The 16,684-nt window shown below is 41.1% G+C and overlaps 1 protein-coding gene across 6 annotated transcripts in view; it reads right to left on the bottom strand.

Moving 5' to 3' along the window:
* Positions 1 to 15,803, bottom strand: part of micall2b (mical-like 2b) — a 21,306-nt gene extending 5,503 nt beyond the window's left edge. Inside the window, exons 1-13 of one of the 6 annotated variants that reach the window (XR_014118229.1) lie at positions 15,370 to 15,803; positions 15,002 to 15,050; positions 8,266 to 8,407; positions 7,851 to 7,972; positions 7,452 to 7,582; positions 5,607 to 6,083; positions 4,005 to 5,168; positions 2,846 to 3,027; positions 2,655 to 2,715; positions 1,985 to 2,199; positions 1,759 to 1,829; positions 928 to 1,111; positions 1 to 73 (exon numbers count right to left, since the gene is read on the bottom strand). The exon at positions 1 to 73 is cut by the window's left edge and continues 30 nt beyond it. Coding sequence is in view for 4 of the 6 variants with exons in the window: in XM_027006190.3 (XP_026861991.3) it covers positions 1 to 73; positions 988 to 1,111; positions 1,759 to 1,829; positions 1,985 to 2,199; positions 2,655 to 2,715; positions 2,846 to 3,027; positions 4,005 to 5,168; positions 5,607 to 6,083; positions 7,452 to 7,582; positions 7,851 to 7,972; positions 8,266 to 8,407; positions 15,002 to 15,050; positions 15,370 to 15,512 (2,954 nt within the window). In the remaining 2 variants the exon portion in view is untranslated. Of the gene's footprint in view, positions 74 to 927; positions 1,112 to 1,758; positions 1,830 to 1,984; positions 2,200 to 2,654; positions 2,716 to 2,845; positions 3,028 to 4,004; positions 5,169 to 5,606; positions 6,084 to 7,451; positions 7,583 to 7,850; positions 7,973 to 8,265; positions 8,408 to 9,784; positions 9,900 to 15,001; positions 15,051 to 15,369 lie in introns of those variants that run through there. The other 5 variants (XM_081701272.1, XM_081701271.1, XM_027006190.3 and 2 more) reach the window with 5 other exon arrangements.
* Between the last annotated feature and the right edge of the window lie 881 nt (positions 15,804 to 16,684).

Genomic DNA, 16,684 nt, shown 5'->3' with positions numbered 1-16,684 from the left:
TAGACCTGTTTATTTCGGATGAGGTTGAACCAGTCCACCATCGAGTCATTCATCAACACATCCCCTTTGCCCTCTGAAAGAGAAGCACAGCATTACGGCAAGTCACCTCAAGTGGGAAAAGGAATCGGTTCTCTTGGTGTACTCAGTCAGGTGGGCTGTCCTTCCTTTCCAGAAGGGCTGCCCAGTCACTTTCTCAACAAGGCCAAAAAAGGATCTCTCCAATATCTAATTTGTGCTGTTTGCGTGCACTTATTTTGGTCCATTTTCACCCATTAGTACTCTTTCCTGAGGGATTCATCTTACACAGTAAGGAGAGCAGAGGTTCCACCTGCATGTTTTATTTGAGCTCTGTAATTATTCACTAAATTTAAGATGCTAAAACCTAATAAACCTACAGCTATTAAAAATATTTCAAGTCTTGTTAAGCAATTGGTAGAAAATAAACAGTGTTTTATCAGTTTTTAAAGCATGCCTTATTTGTTCATTATAAATTTGCTTTGTGACAGTGCATAGCACTAATTGGGTTTGCATTGAGTTAGCAGCTGCATATTTCAGGGATTTGACAAAGACTGTTAAATGTGCACTGTGAAGCCCAGAATGGAGCCCAGTAATAATACTGCCACCAGCTGGACACCAATACTTCTGCTTGATTACTGTAACTAGCTGTAAGCAAGTGCAGTTTAACCCTTTATCATAAAGTCAAATTGTATTTCCACTCTGCTACTGGACTAGAGATTTAGTACTCAAAGTAATTCTGAGCTACGTGGCTCTGTTATTAGACATTATTAGGAGTGTAACGAGCAGAAGTCAAGTGGAAATAGCTACCAAGATTCCATTCCATTTTGATCGCTTTTTAGACAGTGTTTTATATTTCCTTGTGGAATCCAAGCTTAAAACTACTCCATATTTAAAAACCACTGAACATACATCATGGAGTCACGAGGATAAAGATGTACGTCATGCCCCCCGAGCCGTGCTCACACCCACCCTCTTCATAACGTCGGAGCTGCTTCTCCAACTCGACTCCTTGTTTTTCCAGCTCATCCAGACTATTCTCAATCTCTTTCAGCTCCTGAAGAATCTTTTCTTTGGGTATATAGTCAGGCTTTAGCTAAAATGGGAATAAAAAGCACATTCAGTATTTAAGCAAAGGATGTGCATGTTTAGTGTGAATTAGTAGACTGCATTCACAGATCTAAATGATGCCTAGAGATTCACCCTTCATAGAGTACAGTGTATGATTTGACTAACACAGACGAAAATCCATTTGAAATTCTGTGTGACACTAAATTAATGTTTACACTCTAAAAGGAGTTTACCAAGTTTCATTTAGTTAGAGGAGTCTAGCTTTTTCCACTGGAAGAATGAATGTACATTTGTTTTATTTTGTGATTGTTTTTAATTCTGTTTTATATTTATACTGCTGTACTTTTCTGAATGTCTATCTTATGGTGACATCAAGGTCAGATGGTGATATCTCTCAGGCCTCATCCACCCTTTTCCCCCATCTATCCATCTCCCTCGTCTCCTCCGTCTGCTCAATGCTTCTTAGGTTTGGTCTCACTTCTGTGTTTCTGAGACTGACAGCCTGTTGTTAGAGTAGCATCTCTCTTTCAGACTAAAGAAAAAAAACTGATCCAAAGTGTCTTTATGCATGCAAATAAACATCAAGACTCTGAGGATCAATACAGGCTCCTGTCTCTACATTGCCAAATTTCTAACACCACCAAGAAACGACAGTTAAGATGAGACAAAAACCTTTGTCAAGTTCTGTGGGTTTGTCCTTGATAAGGATTCAGAAAGGGCTGCATTGCTGCCCCTCTTGGAGTCTAAGAAAGAAAAACAGAAAGACAGACAGACAGAGTCAGAGATAGAAAATATGGCCAGAGTAAATATTAATCACGTACACTCACTATTTTCAGAAATGTATCACACACACAAAGCTTGCTTATCTTTTTTCATTACTCCTTTTTTCATACTTTACCTTCAGCCTTACCACGCAGGGCAGTCCCATTTGTAACCTGGCTTGGCAAAGCTGAACTGCATTGTTCGTCATTTGTGGAGCCAGAGCTAGTGGTAGCTAGAGCATGCCCAGAAACCTGGGACTTTCCTGAGCTTGGCTGTGTTGTGGTCTCAGGTTTCTTCTCAGGCTCCTTAGTAGGTACGCTAGCTGCAGTGGAGTCTTTGGATGTTCCAGATCTAATAACCAGAAAAAAAATTAAGAAAAGAAGAAAAAAAGTAAATTTTCTCCACTTCACAATAAATTGTGAAATGTGGATCAACGTTCCTCTCACCTCCGACTAGGTGATTGTTAATGAGGGACAGGGAAAAGAGAGGAATGGGGTGGGGTTATTTCTGGTCTTCGTTGAGAGAGAAACTTGTATTCTGTGCACTCTTGCTTCAGATGCGACATGTCGCTGGTTTCGTACGGCGTAGCGGGGAATGCGCGCCAAGACAACCAATCAGTAAGCGCGAGGGAGTAAGAGGGATAGAACCTCTGGAGATTCAACCAATCCCAAAAGAAGGAAAAAGAAATCCAGTAAAACAATCTATTAACAGAAGAGAGTCAGAAACGTTTTCCACAGGAAAAAAAAATGCTTTAAGCGCATGAGAAGAGAAAAGAACAAGTGAGAACGAAGTGCTGAATAACATACTTGGAATCTTTGGCAACAGGCTTGAGCATAGACCTCCAGTCAGAGGGCGCTGTATCCACTTCTAAAATGGCAGACGAGTCAGGTTCATCAGGTTAGACTCAAATAATACATAAACGGACAAGCTAAGCTGGATGCACCTGTGTTATTTAAATGAATACAAAAGTGCCATTGATGTGATTGAAAAGCCCTACCTTTATTAACAAGCAACAGTGAGTTAGCTGTATTGGATGAGTCCTTTTCCTTGGCAGTGAGCCAGACTGCTGTGTTAGCCAATGCAGGAGCTGGGCTCTGTCCCGAATCCTTGTGCAGTGGTTTCAACAGCACTTTTCCAGAGGGGCGTTTGCTGCCAGTGTCCCCAGGGGAAATATTGCTACTGTACAAACCATTGGAATAAAAGTTGTATTAGTACCAACTGTCCACAAGGGGGCAGTGGCAGTATCAGATTACAGACAGAAATAATTTTTCTGAACAGTCATTGCCAGAAATGCAGCAAAGATGGCCCAGAGGCCAACAGAGAGAGTAGGTGAAACAACATGGTGTTTTGGAAGACTTCAGCACAGTTTAGGGATTTGGGGGATTTCCCAGTTCAAAATTCACCTGATTCAACTTAGCACGTTTAGCAAGCAGAGAAATTACCAAAGAATGCTGGACTTCAGCACTCCAGGAATGTAGGTCCCCTTTCCTACTTGGGAGTCTCAGACTGACCATGAGAATTATTTCCAGATGAAGGATACCTATGACTGGTTTGTGGAAACTAACAGGTTTTTATTAGTTTACAGATAATTAAACTGAAATGTTCCTCATTCCAACTGGCTGACTTGGTAAACATGGTTTACTGATTTAAGATGCAAAAGCAGAGTAAAAAAAAACAAACAACCCATTTGTTTTCAAACACAGTTAATTGTGCACTTGTGCCTGCCTTGATGTCAGACAATTTGATATTGGCACCTGTTTTACATGGCTTACTAAAAATAGATAATAAAGGGCACATAAAAAAACTACCCCCCAGCCTACAGAAACATTTTCTTGTAATGAAAGTTAAGAACTACTCACATTCACAGGTCCAAAATTGTAATGTAATGCCAAAATTGTCTTAATCACATGCCAGTTTCATGGACATAGACAGGGGGGGTGGGGGGAACCCAAAAAACCCAAACACATTTAAAATGATTCTGATTCACCAGAGATTCTCTTTTTAGGTCTAGATTTAAGCATAATCTGGGTCTGGGATGTAGTGCCCTGCAACCTAACAGAGTTAATCATCATCATCATCATCATCATCATCACTTCATGACAGTACATGTGACCAATGAGGTAGACAGGGGATAGAAGAACTGAGGCAGGGCTAACCTGGCAGGAGCTGTTTTGAGGCCAGCAGGCATCCTCGATGGGCTGCTGCTCTTTTTGATTTCCTCTGTAAACATCTTGTTGATGACAGACTTGGCTTCTTTTTTCTCGTTCTCCTTGTCCTTCTCCTTGTCTTTGGCCCAGTCTCCCACACGCAGCAGAACCCTGCCTTTAGCCGGCTCCCTGCTGGCTGGTGCCACCACTAAGGGCGGCCCTGTTGCTGCTTTCTTATTGTTCCTGACCACTGCTGTTGCCATAACCACAGGCAAGCCCTCATTCTCATTGGTCCTGACATCTGTTAACGTCATCTCGATGGGCAAACATGCATTCTTATTGGTCCTGACCACTGCTGGTGCTGGCACCATGGGCAGGCCCGCATTCTCATTGGTCCTGACCTCTCCTGGCACCATAACCAAGGGCAGGTCAATATTCTTATTGGTTCTGACCACTGCTGGTGTTGTCACCACAGGCAGGCCCGCATTCTTATTGGTTCTGACCACTGCTGTCGTTGTCACCATGGGAAGACCTGATTTCTTATTGGTTCTGACCACTACTGGCGCAGTCACCACAGGCAGGGCCGTGCTCTCATTGGTCCTGACCACTGCTGGCGCCGTCACCACTGGCAGGCTAACATTCTCATTGGTCTTAACCATTGCTGGCACCATAACCAAGGGCAGGTCAATATTCTTATTGGTCCTGACCACTGCTGGTGCCATTACCACGGGAAGACCTGCCTTCTCATTGGTCCTGACCACTGCTGTCGTCACCATGGGAAGACCTGCTTTCTCATTGGTTCTGACCACTGCTGGTGCTGTCACCACAGGCAGGCCCACATTCTTATTGGTTCTGACCATTGCTGGCGCAGTCACCACAGGCAGGGCCGTGCTCTCATTGGTCCTGACCACTGCTGGCACTGTCACCACTGGCAGGTTAACATTCTCATTGGTCCTGACCACTGCTGTTGTTGTCACCATGGGAAGACCTGCTTTCTCATTGGTTCTGACCACTTCTGGCGCCATCACCACAGGCAGGGCTGCATTCTTATTGGTTCTGACCACTGCTGGTGCTGTCAAGACAGGCAGGCCCGCATTCTCGTTGGCTTGACTGGCCAGAGTACTCCTGGTTATTGGACCAGTGCTCCCTGAGCTACTGCTCATCTCGAAGAATCTGTAGGAAAAACAAGGGTTGGAAGGGCATTTTAAAATACATCTTTAATGCCATTCCTTTGATCATGCCCATTCTAAAAAGGTCAGGGGACCACCTTGTGTTCAAAAGGCATGAATGTCCACTGTGCAGTGATGTAGCGAGAGCCTGGTGTGATGTGCAGCCAGCAAGCTCAGATGGAGGAAAGAAAAAAGTCAGAACTACTCTGCCGTTGAAACATCACAATGTGCAATGCTCTGCCACAAAACTGCAGGGGACTCTTATGACTCACAGATAGCATGCTGGAAAGTAGTCAGTATCACCAAAATGGCCAATAAGCTTTCTACAAAATTCTGACCATATTTATCCTGGCACATTATTAGAGACCTAGTTCAAACTCATGAACATGACACATTTGAAAAAATAACCATCTTTTCAGCCAACCCCAACGGTCCTCCTCACCTTTGTCTTGCCTCCTGGTTCTTCACAACTGTGCTGCTTGGTGGTTTCAAGGGTTCCGCTTTCGCACTTTTGTCCATGGGACTTTTCACGGGTGGGGGCAGGGCTGAAGAATGGGCCGGTGTGAGCTTAGAACGTGGGGAGGGCGTAGGGGTGGAGAGGATGTCACTCTTACCAGCCAACCAATGAGGGCTTGGTCTGGACGTGGTGGAGGCCTTTACCAAGTCAGCAGGCAATGAAGGAGAACTGCAGCTGATAGCTGGGACAGAGGAGGTGGTGTTGGTGGAGGGTGTGGCCTTGCTGGAGGGCATTGCCCTGGTGGCTGGTATAGGCTGAGAATCGCGCAGGGGCAGTGGGACCTGCCTGGCCTGTGGAGTTGGAAGCTTTTGTGTACTCTGGTGTGTTCTGCAGATGAACGTGTTAGGCTCCTTTCCAGGTTTATATGTGCCAGACAGAAGAATGCTGGCGCACTCGCTGCACCTATTGATTAAATTTTTTTTTAAATGATTAAAAACATTTAAGCTTTAATTTAAACTAGGGCTGTGTGATAAATAAAATACTATACTGTATTTTAGTTGTTATTTAATATTGCTACACATTGTAAATGTGATGCACCTTGCAATATGCAAAAAACACTAAAGCTGAACAACTGATGTGACAGCATTATCTACATTTACATTTACTTACAATTCATACAACTTGAGCAATTGAGGGTTAAGGGCCTTGCTCAGGGGCCCCAACAGTGGCAGGACTTGAACCAGCAACCTTCCAAGTCAAGCACCTTAACCATTGAGCTACTACTGCCCTGTAGTTCAGCATCATGTGACTGTCACGATTCATCAGTACATCCGCTGACATTTATGAGTAGTCAGGACATTCACGGAACACAAATAATTAACTGATTCATTATAGGGTTTGTTTGCATTAGACTTAAGACAATGTTTTATATTCTAATTATAATGATAAACCATAATATGATGCTGCAAATTCCATGCATTCCGATGCGAATGTCCTTTCATCGTTTCAGTCAACATGGAATTTGGAAAACAAACAAACCAAAACACTGAAACACTGCATAGACAAAGGACTAAGCAAAGTCTCAATATAAATATTTCAGTAATGGGACAAGACCTACTATGAGAGGTTGCCACTACATAAATGAAATGCTGGATCTCAGTGGGAGAGCAACATAGAATTAAAAAGATAGCATTTTTAAGAGATTAACTATGTTTTTAAAAATGCTTAGTTTTTAAATCAACACAGGCTGGTTCAGCCACAATGTTATAATACACATCCATTTTTCATTTGTCAGCCATACATGCCAACAAACTTTATTTCTGTACTCATAACAGCCTTTCACATTCAGTGGGCATTGGGTAAAATATTTGTATTGAGTAAGTCACGTGTATCAGAGTTTCTTTGTATCATTTGCATGCAACCTCAGCATTCCTTTGGAGATTTAAAAAGGCCATTCAAAAGATAATGTTGGATGACAGAAGGCAACTGAACAATAATTTGCTTAATATTAATCACTGATTTAATTTATTGCAATATTTGATATTGTTTATAGCGGATATAGCCAGTGCTAAAGAACACATTTTGTTTTAAATACAAAAAGTACTTTCCCACAGTAGCTGACATGCTGTCATCTGACAATAGTGGTGAGTCATTGCTAATGTATGACTGATGACATTTGCCAGCATAGTGATGAGGTGGCTAAAATTCCAAGAGGAACTGAATGAGACTTTTAGTTCCTTTTGCATGCATTTTAGATCAAACCATCTAACAGATAAAAATATTAAATATGTTGAAAAATGAAACCATGTAAACAAGAAAGGATCTTCATACTTGAAACAGTTTCTGTGGTAAAGCTTCCCATCCACTAGGTGGCGCTGCACAAGGTGGACATGCTTGTTGCAGACACTGCAGCTACTGCTTAATGTGCCGGGTTTATTGGAATGCTCAACCAGGATCTCCCTCTGTAAAACAGTAACACACACACAGTTGTAGATTTATTCTAGCCGATTAAAAGTATTCAAAGGGCCTTCTAAAAATACACAACAAAAGGTAATGCAAATAGAAGACAAATGTCATTTTCATTCAGTACACTTCACTGTATTTATGTCAAAGTTTGAAAAAAGGAGAACTAAATTTCCGAATACCAGAGAGACAGCACAACTGCCCATCATACCTGTTCAATATGCTCTAAATGTAAAGTATCTAACAATTGATTCTGTCTTATTTCACCTTATTTTCCGTGACTTCTTTAGGTGAGCCGAATACTTTAGCTGTCACTGGTTGGTTCCTCTTCCCAGATACCTCTTCCCTGGATTCTTCCGCTGGCCTTTTCACACCAGCTATGCCTCCAACTTTAGATACAGAGAGACAGGCAGACAGAAAGCAAGAGACAGAGAGAGAAAGAATGAACAAGAAAAAGGAAAAAGGGAGGTTTAAAACTGAAAAACAAACAATCAACCACCAATGTACTACATTACTTAACTCTTGTAAGTCAGAGGGACATGCAAAACAACTTCAAGAACAATGATTGTGTGTACATTATTGGTCAAGCAACTTTGAAAGCCCCAACCATACAACACACACACACACACACACACACACACACACACACACACACGGTGCTGGGGATACATGTATGTCTTACTGGGAGAGCGGCCGTGGAAGTAGTTGTAGTACTGTGAGACATAGGTGAGGATGCTGAGACGATCAGGCACTTTGAGGGCCACCATGTCCTCTGCATCCAGCAGGGCGGGGATCCCCAGTTCCTTTTCAGCGACTCCAAAGGCCTTTGGCCACACCAGACAAGGAAGAGAATAAGAAAACAGGAAGGTGGGCAAGAAGCCCCATTCCCATCATACTTATAATACATGAAAAAGGGCACTTAAGTCCTATAACAGAAAACCGGACACCAAATCAAGAATGGTTGTGTGAAAATGGCAACACTGTGGTGTCACTGGCTATGAACACCATTCCCATTAGGAATCTCAGGCTTTTGGATTTTCAAAATCTGAGAAAATGGCAACCTTTGTAAACCTTCCTTTACACAGCATTATATCATGTGAACAAGGTAAAACACACACACACACACACACAGTGTAACAATAATCCAAAGCTACAATTCAAGTAATACCGCTTTGTGGGTTTTTTTCCCCTCCCTAGAAAAAAAAAAACTCTGGTATTCTTTCTGGGATTTATTTCTTGGTTTCTCAAACAATTTGGAAAACTAAGGAGAAGATCATTAAAGATTAACTTAATTTCACATAAATTAACTACATTAAACAAAAACAAAACTAATTATCTTAAAAATATAACAAATAAAAGCACACACACATACACAATATAAACACAAATATCAAATAAAAACAGTTTAAAAAACAAAATACATTTTTAAAAACCTTCACCTAAGACTGCTCAGAAAAAAAAAAAAAAACTATTTATGGAGGCAGTTAAATTAATTTTGAAGCTCCTATTAAGAATACCATCAAGAAGATTGCTCTCTGAGCCGGGACAATGTCCGCTGCAGTACAGAAATCCTTTTCAATGGGGACAGATGATATGGGTACTCCAAGGTAGCGTTTCACCAACTTGGCTAAATAGGGAAACTCGCTCCCATTGTTCTTCCACCATCTAAGTGGATTTGACTCCAGTGTGAAGCTCTGCACTGCCTTGTAAAGGCTGTACTTCCCCTTTCACTACTTGAGACAAAATATTTGGTGGCAGGGTTTGTTCCTCTGGAAATAATCTACTAAACAGTTCAGTGATTGGTGATCTTTTGGCTAGAGGTTCACCACTGTTGCAGGATGCTATTTCTGATGGCTCCTCAGTCTCCTCCCTTGATGCTTGGGCCTAACAAAGACAATCTCACAAAACAGTTGCAACATATTGATACCATTAGATATTATTACAACTAAAATATCTGAAAAATATGTACATCCAGAAAACTTGCATTAATAAAACTACCAAAACAGCTGCACATTTCTGATGGTTAAAAGGCTTATCATCTGTTTAGTTCAGTTTAAAGAAACCCGTTATGTACAGCCCTATTTTACTGCATTTTGTCACCAAGATGCTTTCTATGCGTTAGGGTCTTAAAACTAAAAACTGTACTGATTAAATCAATTTTAATCAACTGATTGTTAAAAAATATTAATCTAAACAATTACCTGTGGGGGATCCAGAATATATCCAGCCAGGCTGTTGAAGGTCTTGCCACAAGTGGTCTCAGGCAGAAGGCAGAGATTCGAAAAATGGGTCAAGTGGAGTGCTCATATGAAGAAGCTGAACACGCATTGACTCAGCGTCAGTGTCTGTTATTGTCAGAGGCCATGGCAGATCATTCACAACTGCTGAATCTGAGTCAATGTTTCATGGTGGAATCAGTAGCATAACTGAAACTGGTGGCAGCTGATCAGTACTGAACAGAGTACACACTCATTTTCAGACACTCTGAACTACATCCTGAGGCATTTTTTACATCTTCATCAGATGTTAAGGCTCCTCTAAATGCACCTGTATGTAAGTGCTGAGAAAAGAACAGTCTGTTGTTGGACTCAGTGCTCAAGCATGGCCTGGGTTGAGTTCCATCTTGTGGGTACACCCTGAATTGGCTTGTGTGAAGGAAACAGGAGAATGTCATTTTTCCTTTAGCACTGCTGCAGCTGCAGTGCTGCAACGAAATTTTTTTATTTATTTATTTTTAGCTATGCCTGAAAATTTTTAGTTTTTTTAAATTGAGACATCTGGTTAATGACCGTCCTCTTCTGTGATGCCAGGTTAACAGCATGTGCAAAGCTTTGCATGTGCGGTGAAAATCCACTTCAACCTATACTTCTCTATACTTTTCGGGATAACCAAAATATTCCCACAATACTGACCTCTCAGGGGGGTGGGGGGTGGAGGAAGAGGAATTATCCATCTTGAACTAATTAAAACACACCTAACTTTTACCACAGGTGTGAACACCCAGTCATGATTGGACCAAAACAGTCACGTGACACATGCAGTTGGAATAATAAGAGGTGTAATATGCAAGTTAGAAAATATACAGCTTGCCATAACTTTAAAAATAGTAATAATAAATTGAGGATTTACATGTGTGTTAATTGTGAAAGGAGTTTTGTTACATTAGTAATGCAATGGCAGCTCCTGAAGCAGCAGATGCAATAGAAGCATAGGGTTGGATTTGATGTGAGTTGTCACAGATATGTCTTCCGGAACTGCTACACAAGACCATTTACATTTGCATCAGGATTTAAGTCTTGGTTTTAGAATCAATACACTACACACACGCACGCAGTTCTGAAGAAAGAGTCAACACAGGTTTCACCCAACCCCTAGCAATCAATCATAAGGAGCAGAAAATCCCGCTGGGGACCACAGACTTCTGGATGCTCCCTGTAGAGATGCACAAAGCTCCATGAGAAAGCAATCGTGACAATACATTTTTTTTCTTTTTGATTTTCTTAAGGCTCAGATCAGCCTTTTAGGATTATGACCTCAACACAAGCACCTCAGCAATGACACGGACAGCGTGGTAATACAAGAGCGTGTGCTGAGAATCTAGTAATTCACCAATGCCAACTGAAGACTTTTTGAAAGCAGTAAAGCTGTGGCACGTCTACTCACTATAATCAAGTTCAAGAGCAAAATCAACCCCAGTTTCACATTTAACCCCACCATACATTGAGAATGTTCTCGTTGCATCAACATTCTTAATATATGGTGGGATTAAAAGGTGCAATGTCTATGTTTCTATAATTTGGGGGGGGAAAAAAAAACAGAGAATTTTCCCCACTTTTTCTGGCGAGAACTATTCTTGCCCCACCCCATCTTTTAAAAACAATATAATAATGTAAATTATTTGGCTAGAAAAATACAACCTTTGGATTAGGACACCTCTATAATTCTACTGGCAAGATATAGCAAGACGTGGCATGTTGCCGGGCTTTAACTGGTGTCAGGGTGGACCTTCTGAGGTGAGGGAGACAGGACTTGAGAAACTGAGGAGCAGATAGGGAAACCCAGCAACTGCAGCGAGCTGGACAGACCAAGCCACTGGCTGTCCATAAGTGTAGCTGCCTAATTCCTCAGACATCATTAGGATCAGAGCCAAGGTATATAACGAGAGGCAGGAAACTTGTGCAGTTTTCCACACAAGCGTTGAACTTACAACTCCATTCTAGCATTGCCCAAGAGCATGTTCCTGGTCACACCATGCATGACTATTCCCTTTAATAATACAAGACTGGAAAGTCCCACCAAAATGCAGTGACTTTTGACTGCCTGAAAATTTGGAAAGTTTTCTGTATTTTAGTTCAGTCACCAAGGCTAAAATAATATTAATGATAACAAGGGGGGATAAAAATTATAATATCCAATAGAATCATGTTATCTTTTCAAGATTCAAGAAACTTCTGAAAGAAATTAAATTGTACAATTTCTCACCCAGAATAAACAAACAAACAGGATTGTTAATTCAATGGCTTTTTTGTCATCTCCATGATGTGGCAACTCTGCGTGTAATTTTCCTAAGAGGGACGAATGGCTGCAGAACATTCCTGTCTCGCTCATGTTTATCTCTTCAGCAAACAAGACAAGGTGAGCACTGGCCCATATTCCCTCTCAATGCAGGCCAAATCCCATCATCAAAGAGATCAAAATACACAAGACCCAGCATGACCAGAAATGGTAAATCGCAGCCAAGGTTGAAAAGGGCCAAAGGGGCTTGTTCACTAAATCTTTTGCGCGTGTGTGTGTGTGTGTGTGTGTGTGTGTGTGTGTGTGTGTAAGTACGGGTTATCCAATATGGTGGGTGAGAGATGAAAACACATTTTCAAATGAAGACATCGGCACAATTCCAACACCACAAAATGCACTGGTAACTGCCAAGTAAGAAACAACACACCCATGTTATACTGGAATTTATTGACTTATAATAAACATCAGCTTCACAAGCTTTCGTTTGTCTAATTTCTGAAAAGATCCAATTTAGGCAGAAATTCCCAGCCTGTTATGCGTTAGTGTTTTTCCATTTGTAATGCGCTTTCAGTTTCTACATTTATTTGTCTGCATGTATGCATAGGAGAAGCCCGCTCAGAGCACTTGAAATGACTTTGTTTAGTTACCATTCATTTATCATTGCACCTCTGGAATCTGTTTTACTGGGATTGGATCAAATACACTGCTCTTCTGGACTGCCAATACTGGAGTCCTGGAAGGTCCAGAACAAAATGGGGATTTCCCAGCTAAAACCACACCTCATCTCAGCTACCAGTTAATTGCCTGGTTTATTATGTGTCTTGGTGCAGGAACAACCAGTGCTGATGGGTGGGCAGCCCTGGTCAACAGATATACACCTGCAGTCCTGATCAAATATGGGAGAGGTAAGCAGCAGACATCCTAGCATACACTGGCCTTGTGCAGTTCTTCTTACACATGCAATGCATTTCACAAGGGGGTTGGGTAATTAACTGCAAATCCTAACCACATGTGTGGTGCTGTGGCCTTCCTGGACAGGAGAAAACTGTTGTGCCGTGCTCCACCTCAAAGCTCAGGGCCCGTCTCCCCTATAGGAGATCTGTTTCTCCTATAAGGCATTACAGCTATGTCTGCACTGGCTGCCGGTGCCCTTGATCCCAAATGCTTACTCAACCAGTGCCACACAAACTGTAACTAGCAGACTTATATATATATTTATATTTAAACTACATCCAGTTCAGAGGCAAGATGGTTCAAAAAGCTTGTGTCTGAGTTAACCCAAATCTTTTGTTCAGCTTTTCTCTGTCTAGTTCTAATTTTACTTCTTTTGACAGCTGTCTACCCATTACCTCTATTTCATCTGTTTCACACTCTTGTCTCACTCTCCTTTTTTTCTCTCGCATACCACATTTTAATATTAGAATTATCTGGTAGTGCCATTTCTGGTCAGCATTTCCTTGAAGAGGAGAGACAGGAAGCATAGAGCATAGGAATGTATTCGATTTATGCCTTCTGACACCAGCAATTGTTTTCCCACTTGCATGCTTTAAAAAAAAAAAAGAAAAAAAAAAAAAAAAAGAAAAAAAAAAAAAAAAAAAAAAGGTCATTCCATGGCAACAGAATAACATTTTGGAAGGGGTCCGTCAGACATTTCCCTTGGCCAGCCTGTCTGAGCAGTCACACAAAATATAACAGTTAATGCATTAATCACCACTAATATAAGAGGGAGTGTCTAATCTTGGAATGGCTGATTCGAAATTCTTTTTAAGGTCTTTTGTAGGACAAGGATCAGTCAGTCAGCCTTTCTGCAGTAATCTTTAAAGGCACAATAAGTCATTTTCATAATGATTTGTGTTTCTGCTACAAAACAGTCATTATACTGACACCTAGTGGCCTGGATGTTTCAGAGATTCTGTATTAAATCTATTTGAAACATAGCCACCTATGGGGGGGGGGGGGGGGGGCTGCTATATGGAGCATAAACTGGTTCATTTAAGATCTACAAAGCAATTTGATTCTTCATCTCATGTGAGCTACAATTTATAGAAATAAATCGCCTTCATACTCTTTAATACTTTTGATGGTAAAAATTATTTATTGCTCCTATAAGTGAAAACAGCAAGGCATAAATACTGAAATATAAAACATGAGAGATGAAGCCAAGCTTTGTTAAAGTTGTAACAGATGTCAGGAAATAGAAGGAATCATGCTCAGAATTTTCTTTTGGCAAATGCATAATTCAATTGCTATTTCATTATTTACAGGCAATTAACTCTACCGCTTTGGTCACAGTGTTCGTATTTGTACCACAGGCGTGAGGGCACGTCCATATATTCAAGCTACAGCAACCTTCATACGGCAACCAACAGTTCCCATAATCCTTCACTGCTTGTCCTGGCTGAAGAGCAGACACGTACTTTGAAGAAAGTTGCCAAAGTGGAAAGAACTGATAGAGTAATTGGAGAGAACTGTACTTGGGTCACAGTTATGGCCATAGAAGAGGTATACATCGGGTTAACTTATTTAGTTAGCTGACAAAGCTAAGACAGCAAAGGAACTGGACGTAACCAAATTACTCATCGAAGAAAAAGCTCAGTGCATTATTTCCAGTGTTTAGCTCCATCACAGAGCATTTCAAATAAATGTAAAATCCATACTAACACGTAGCCTACGTAATATTATACAAATAAGGGTATCAGAACTGCCCTTGTAGCCTAGGTGTTAACATGTCGATTTGGATCACCTCAGGGCAAATAGTTTAGTTTACGTCTGTTCATATAGAATTAAACTGAAATCAATCATTGACTTGATTTTAAAGCAGGTCTCAGCACTGCGGATATGGAAGAAACTGACAGAGCTAAAGATATTAGAAAAAAGTGATCTAAATGTGAAAGAATGCTTACCAGGTGGTTGTTCTCGTAAACATTTTCTTTTCTTAAGGAGTCAAAATCTCTACAATAAAGGGATCAAGAATCACTTGAAAGTAAGCTTGTGCAACATAAAATCAACAATGTTAGGCAATGACCAACCCCAGGAAGTCCCCGGTAAGAAATGTTAACATTCAGTGCAGTCCAAACTGTAACAAAAACAGCGACATATTTAACAAAAGCCAAATCACTGGAATGTATGGACTATCGTGTAGTTTTGTCTGTTTTACATTTACAAATAACAAGCACATCGGTCCTAGCGCAGTACCGGCGCGCGCTTTTCGGAAGACCACTACCAAAATTAAAACAACACAAGAATCTTCAAAGAAGATTTTTGTACTTACATCAAGTCAGGTCTGTGTTTGTGGATCAGAGCACAGAAGGCCAGTCCATCCCTGAACGACGTAGTCATGTTGGTTATCGCTACATCCTTGTAGCCTTCACACTGGATTTTACACCACTGCTGAAGCGCTTTTATCGCTGCCATGCCGTACGAAACCCAAACGGTTGCCCTTATTTAAGTAATAGCTACACGACCGAGAGCGAACAGTAAACAGTGGTTTGATTTAGCTTAAACCAACACTTTTTTTTACGAATTCTTAACCTCGATGTTCAACTTTATATTGTAAACGAACAATCCAACGTACTCCCGAAAACTTCTTGGTACGCCGTTGCGTAGTAGGTGGAGCCAGAGATAAGTCCTTTAAAAGTTGGGGGATAATCCACTTAATATCCACTCCTTTCGGTTAGCCTTATACTGATTCTATGGAGTGAGAGAGAGAGAGAGAGAGAGTGTGTGTGTGTGTGTGTGTGTGCGCGCGTGTGCGCGCCCACGGTCTGTATTTACTATTTATTATTTACGTAGCGATACGTTTAAACCAATTTATTTAGAAAAGCACAATCTGATCCCGATTACAGTTTTATCAAAATGATACAAAATTCAGCCTTTAGTTAATAAACCAAAGGCATTTATGTTTTGTTTGCTTTCTATTTATTCACATTATGATCAGAACTAGCTATATTTGTAGACATAAAACCATAGCAATAACTTTTAAAATGAATTCCAGTAATATTAAATAACTAGTCCTAGCAGCCTGGCTTTTGATGATGCAATTTCATATGGACCAACTGGGCCACTGCTGTGGAATCAGCACTCCCATGTGAGGAAGTAAATCATGTTTCAAATTCAAGTGAATCCTAGCATTGTACCATCTAAGCTTTTTATACATGTCACATGCATTATCACACTGGCACTTCTCCATATCCAGACGTCACGATGACCGTGACTTGTTCAGATCAACCCTGTCAGGTACGCAGCAACAGCAAAGTTCACAAATCCCCCAGCTGGGTGTGGCTGTATTAGTGAAAGCATAGTAGGTGTCACAGGACCTGTTTAGTCTCGCTTAGTCACACCGCTCTGCCCACGGTACAGCCTGCAGTGATATGTGAGTCTGTCAACTAAACAAATGTTGCATCTGGCAAAACAATCTGCTCACGTGTTAAGATTAAAAACAACTTGATCAAGTTCAATTTTCGTTACATTTTAGCTTGGGTAGATGTTCCTACGTGTCTTCCACCACATACCTGCTGCTGCACTATCTGGTAACTCTCTGAGGCCCTCATGTGGCCTGTTTTTTTGTTCAGGAATAACATGCATGC

Source organism: Electrophorus electricus, chromosome 18 (assembly GCF_041902795.1).
Source record: "Electrophorus electricus isolate QZ-2024a chromosome 18, ASM4190279v1, whole genome shotgun sequence".
Lineage (NCBI taxonomy): Eukaryota > Metazoa > Chordata > Actinopteri > Gymnotiformes > Gymnotidae > Electrophorus > Electrophorus electricus.
Note: the sequence above shows the minus strand (reverse complement) of the source record. Positions and strands in the feature narration are given on the sequence as shown.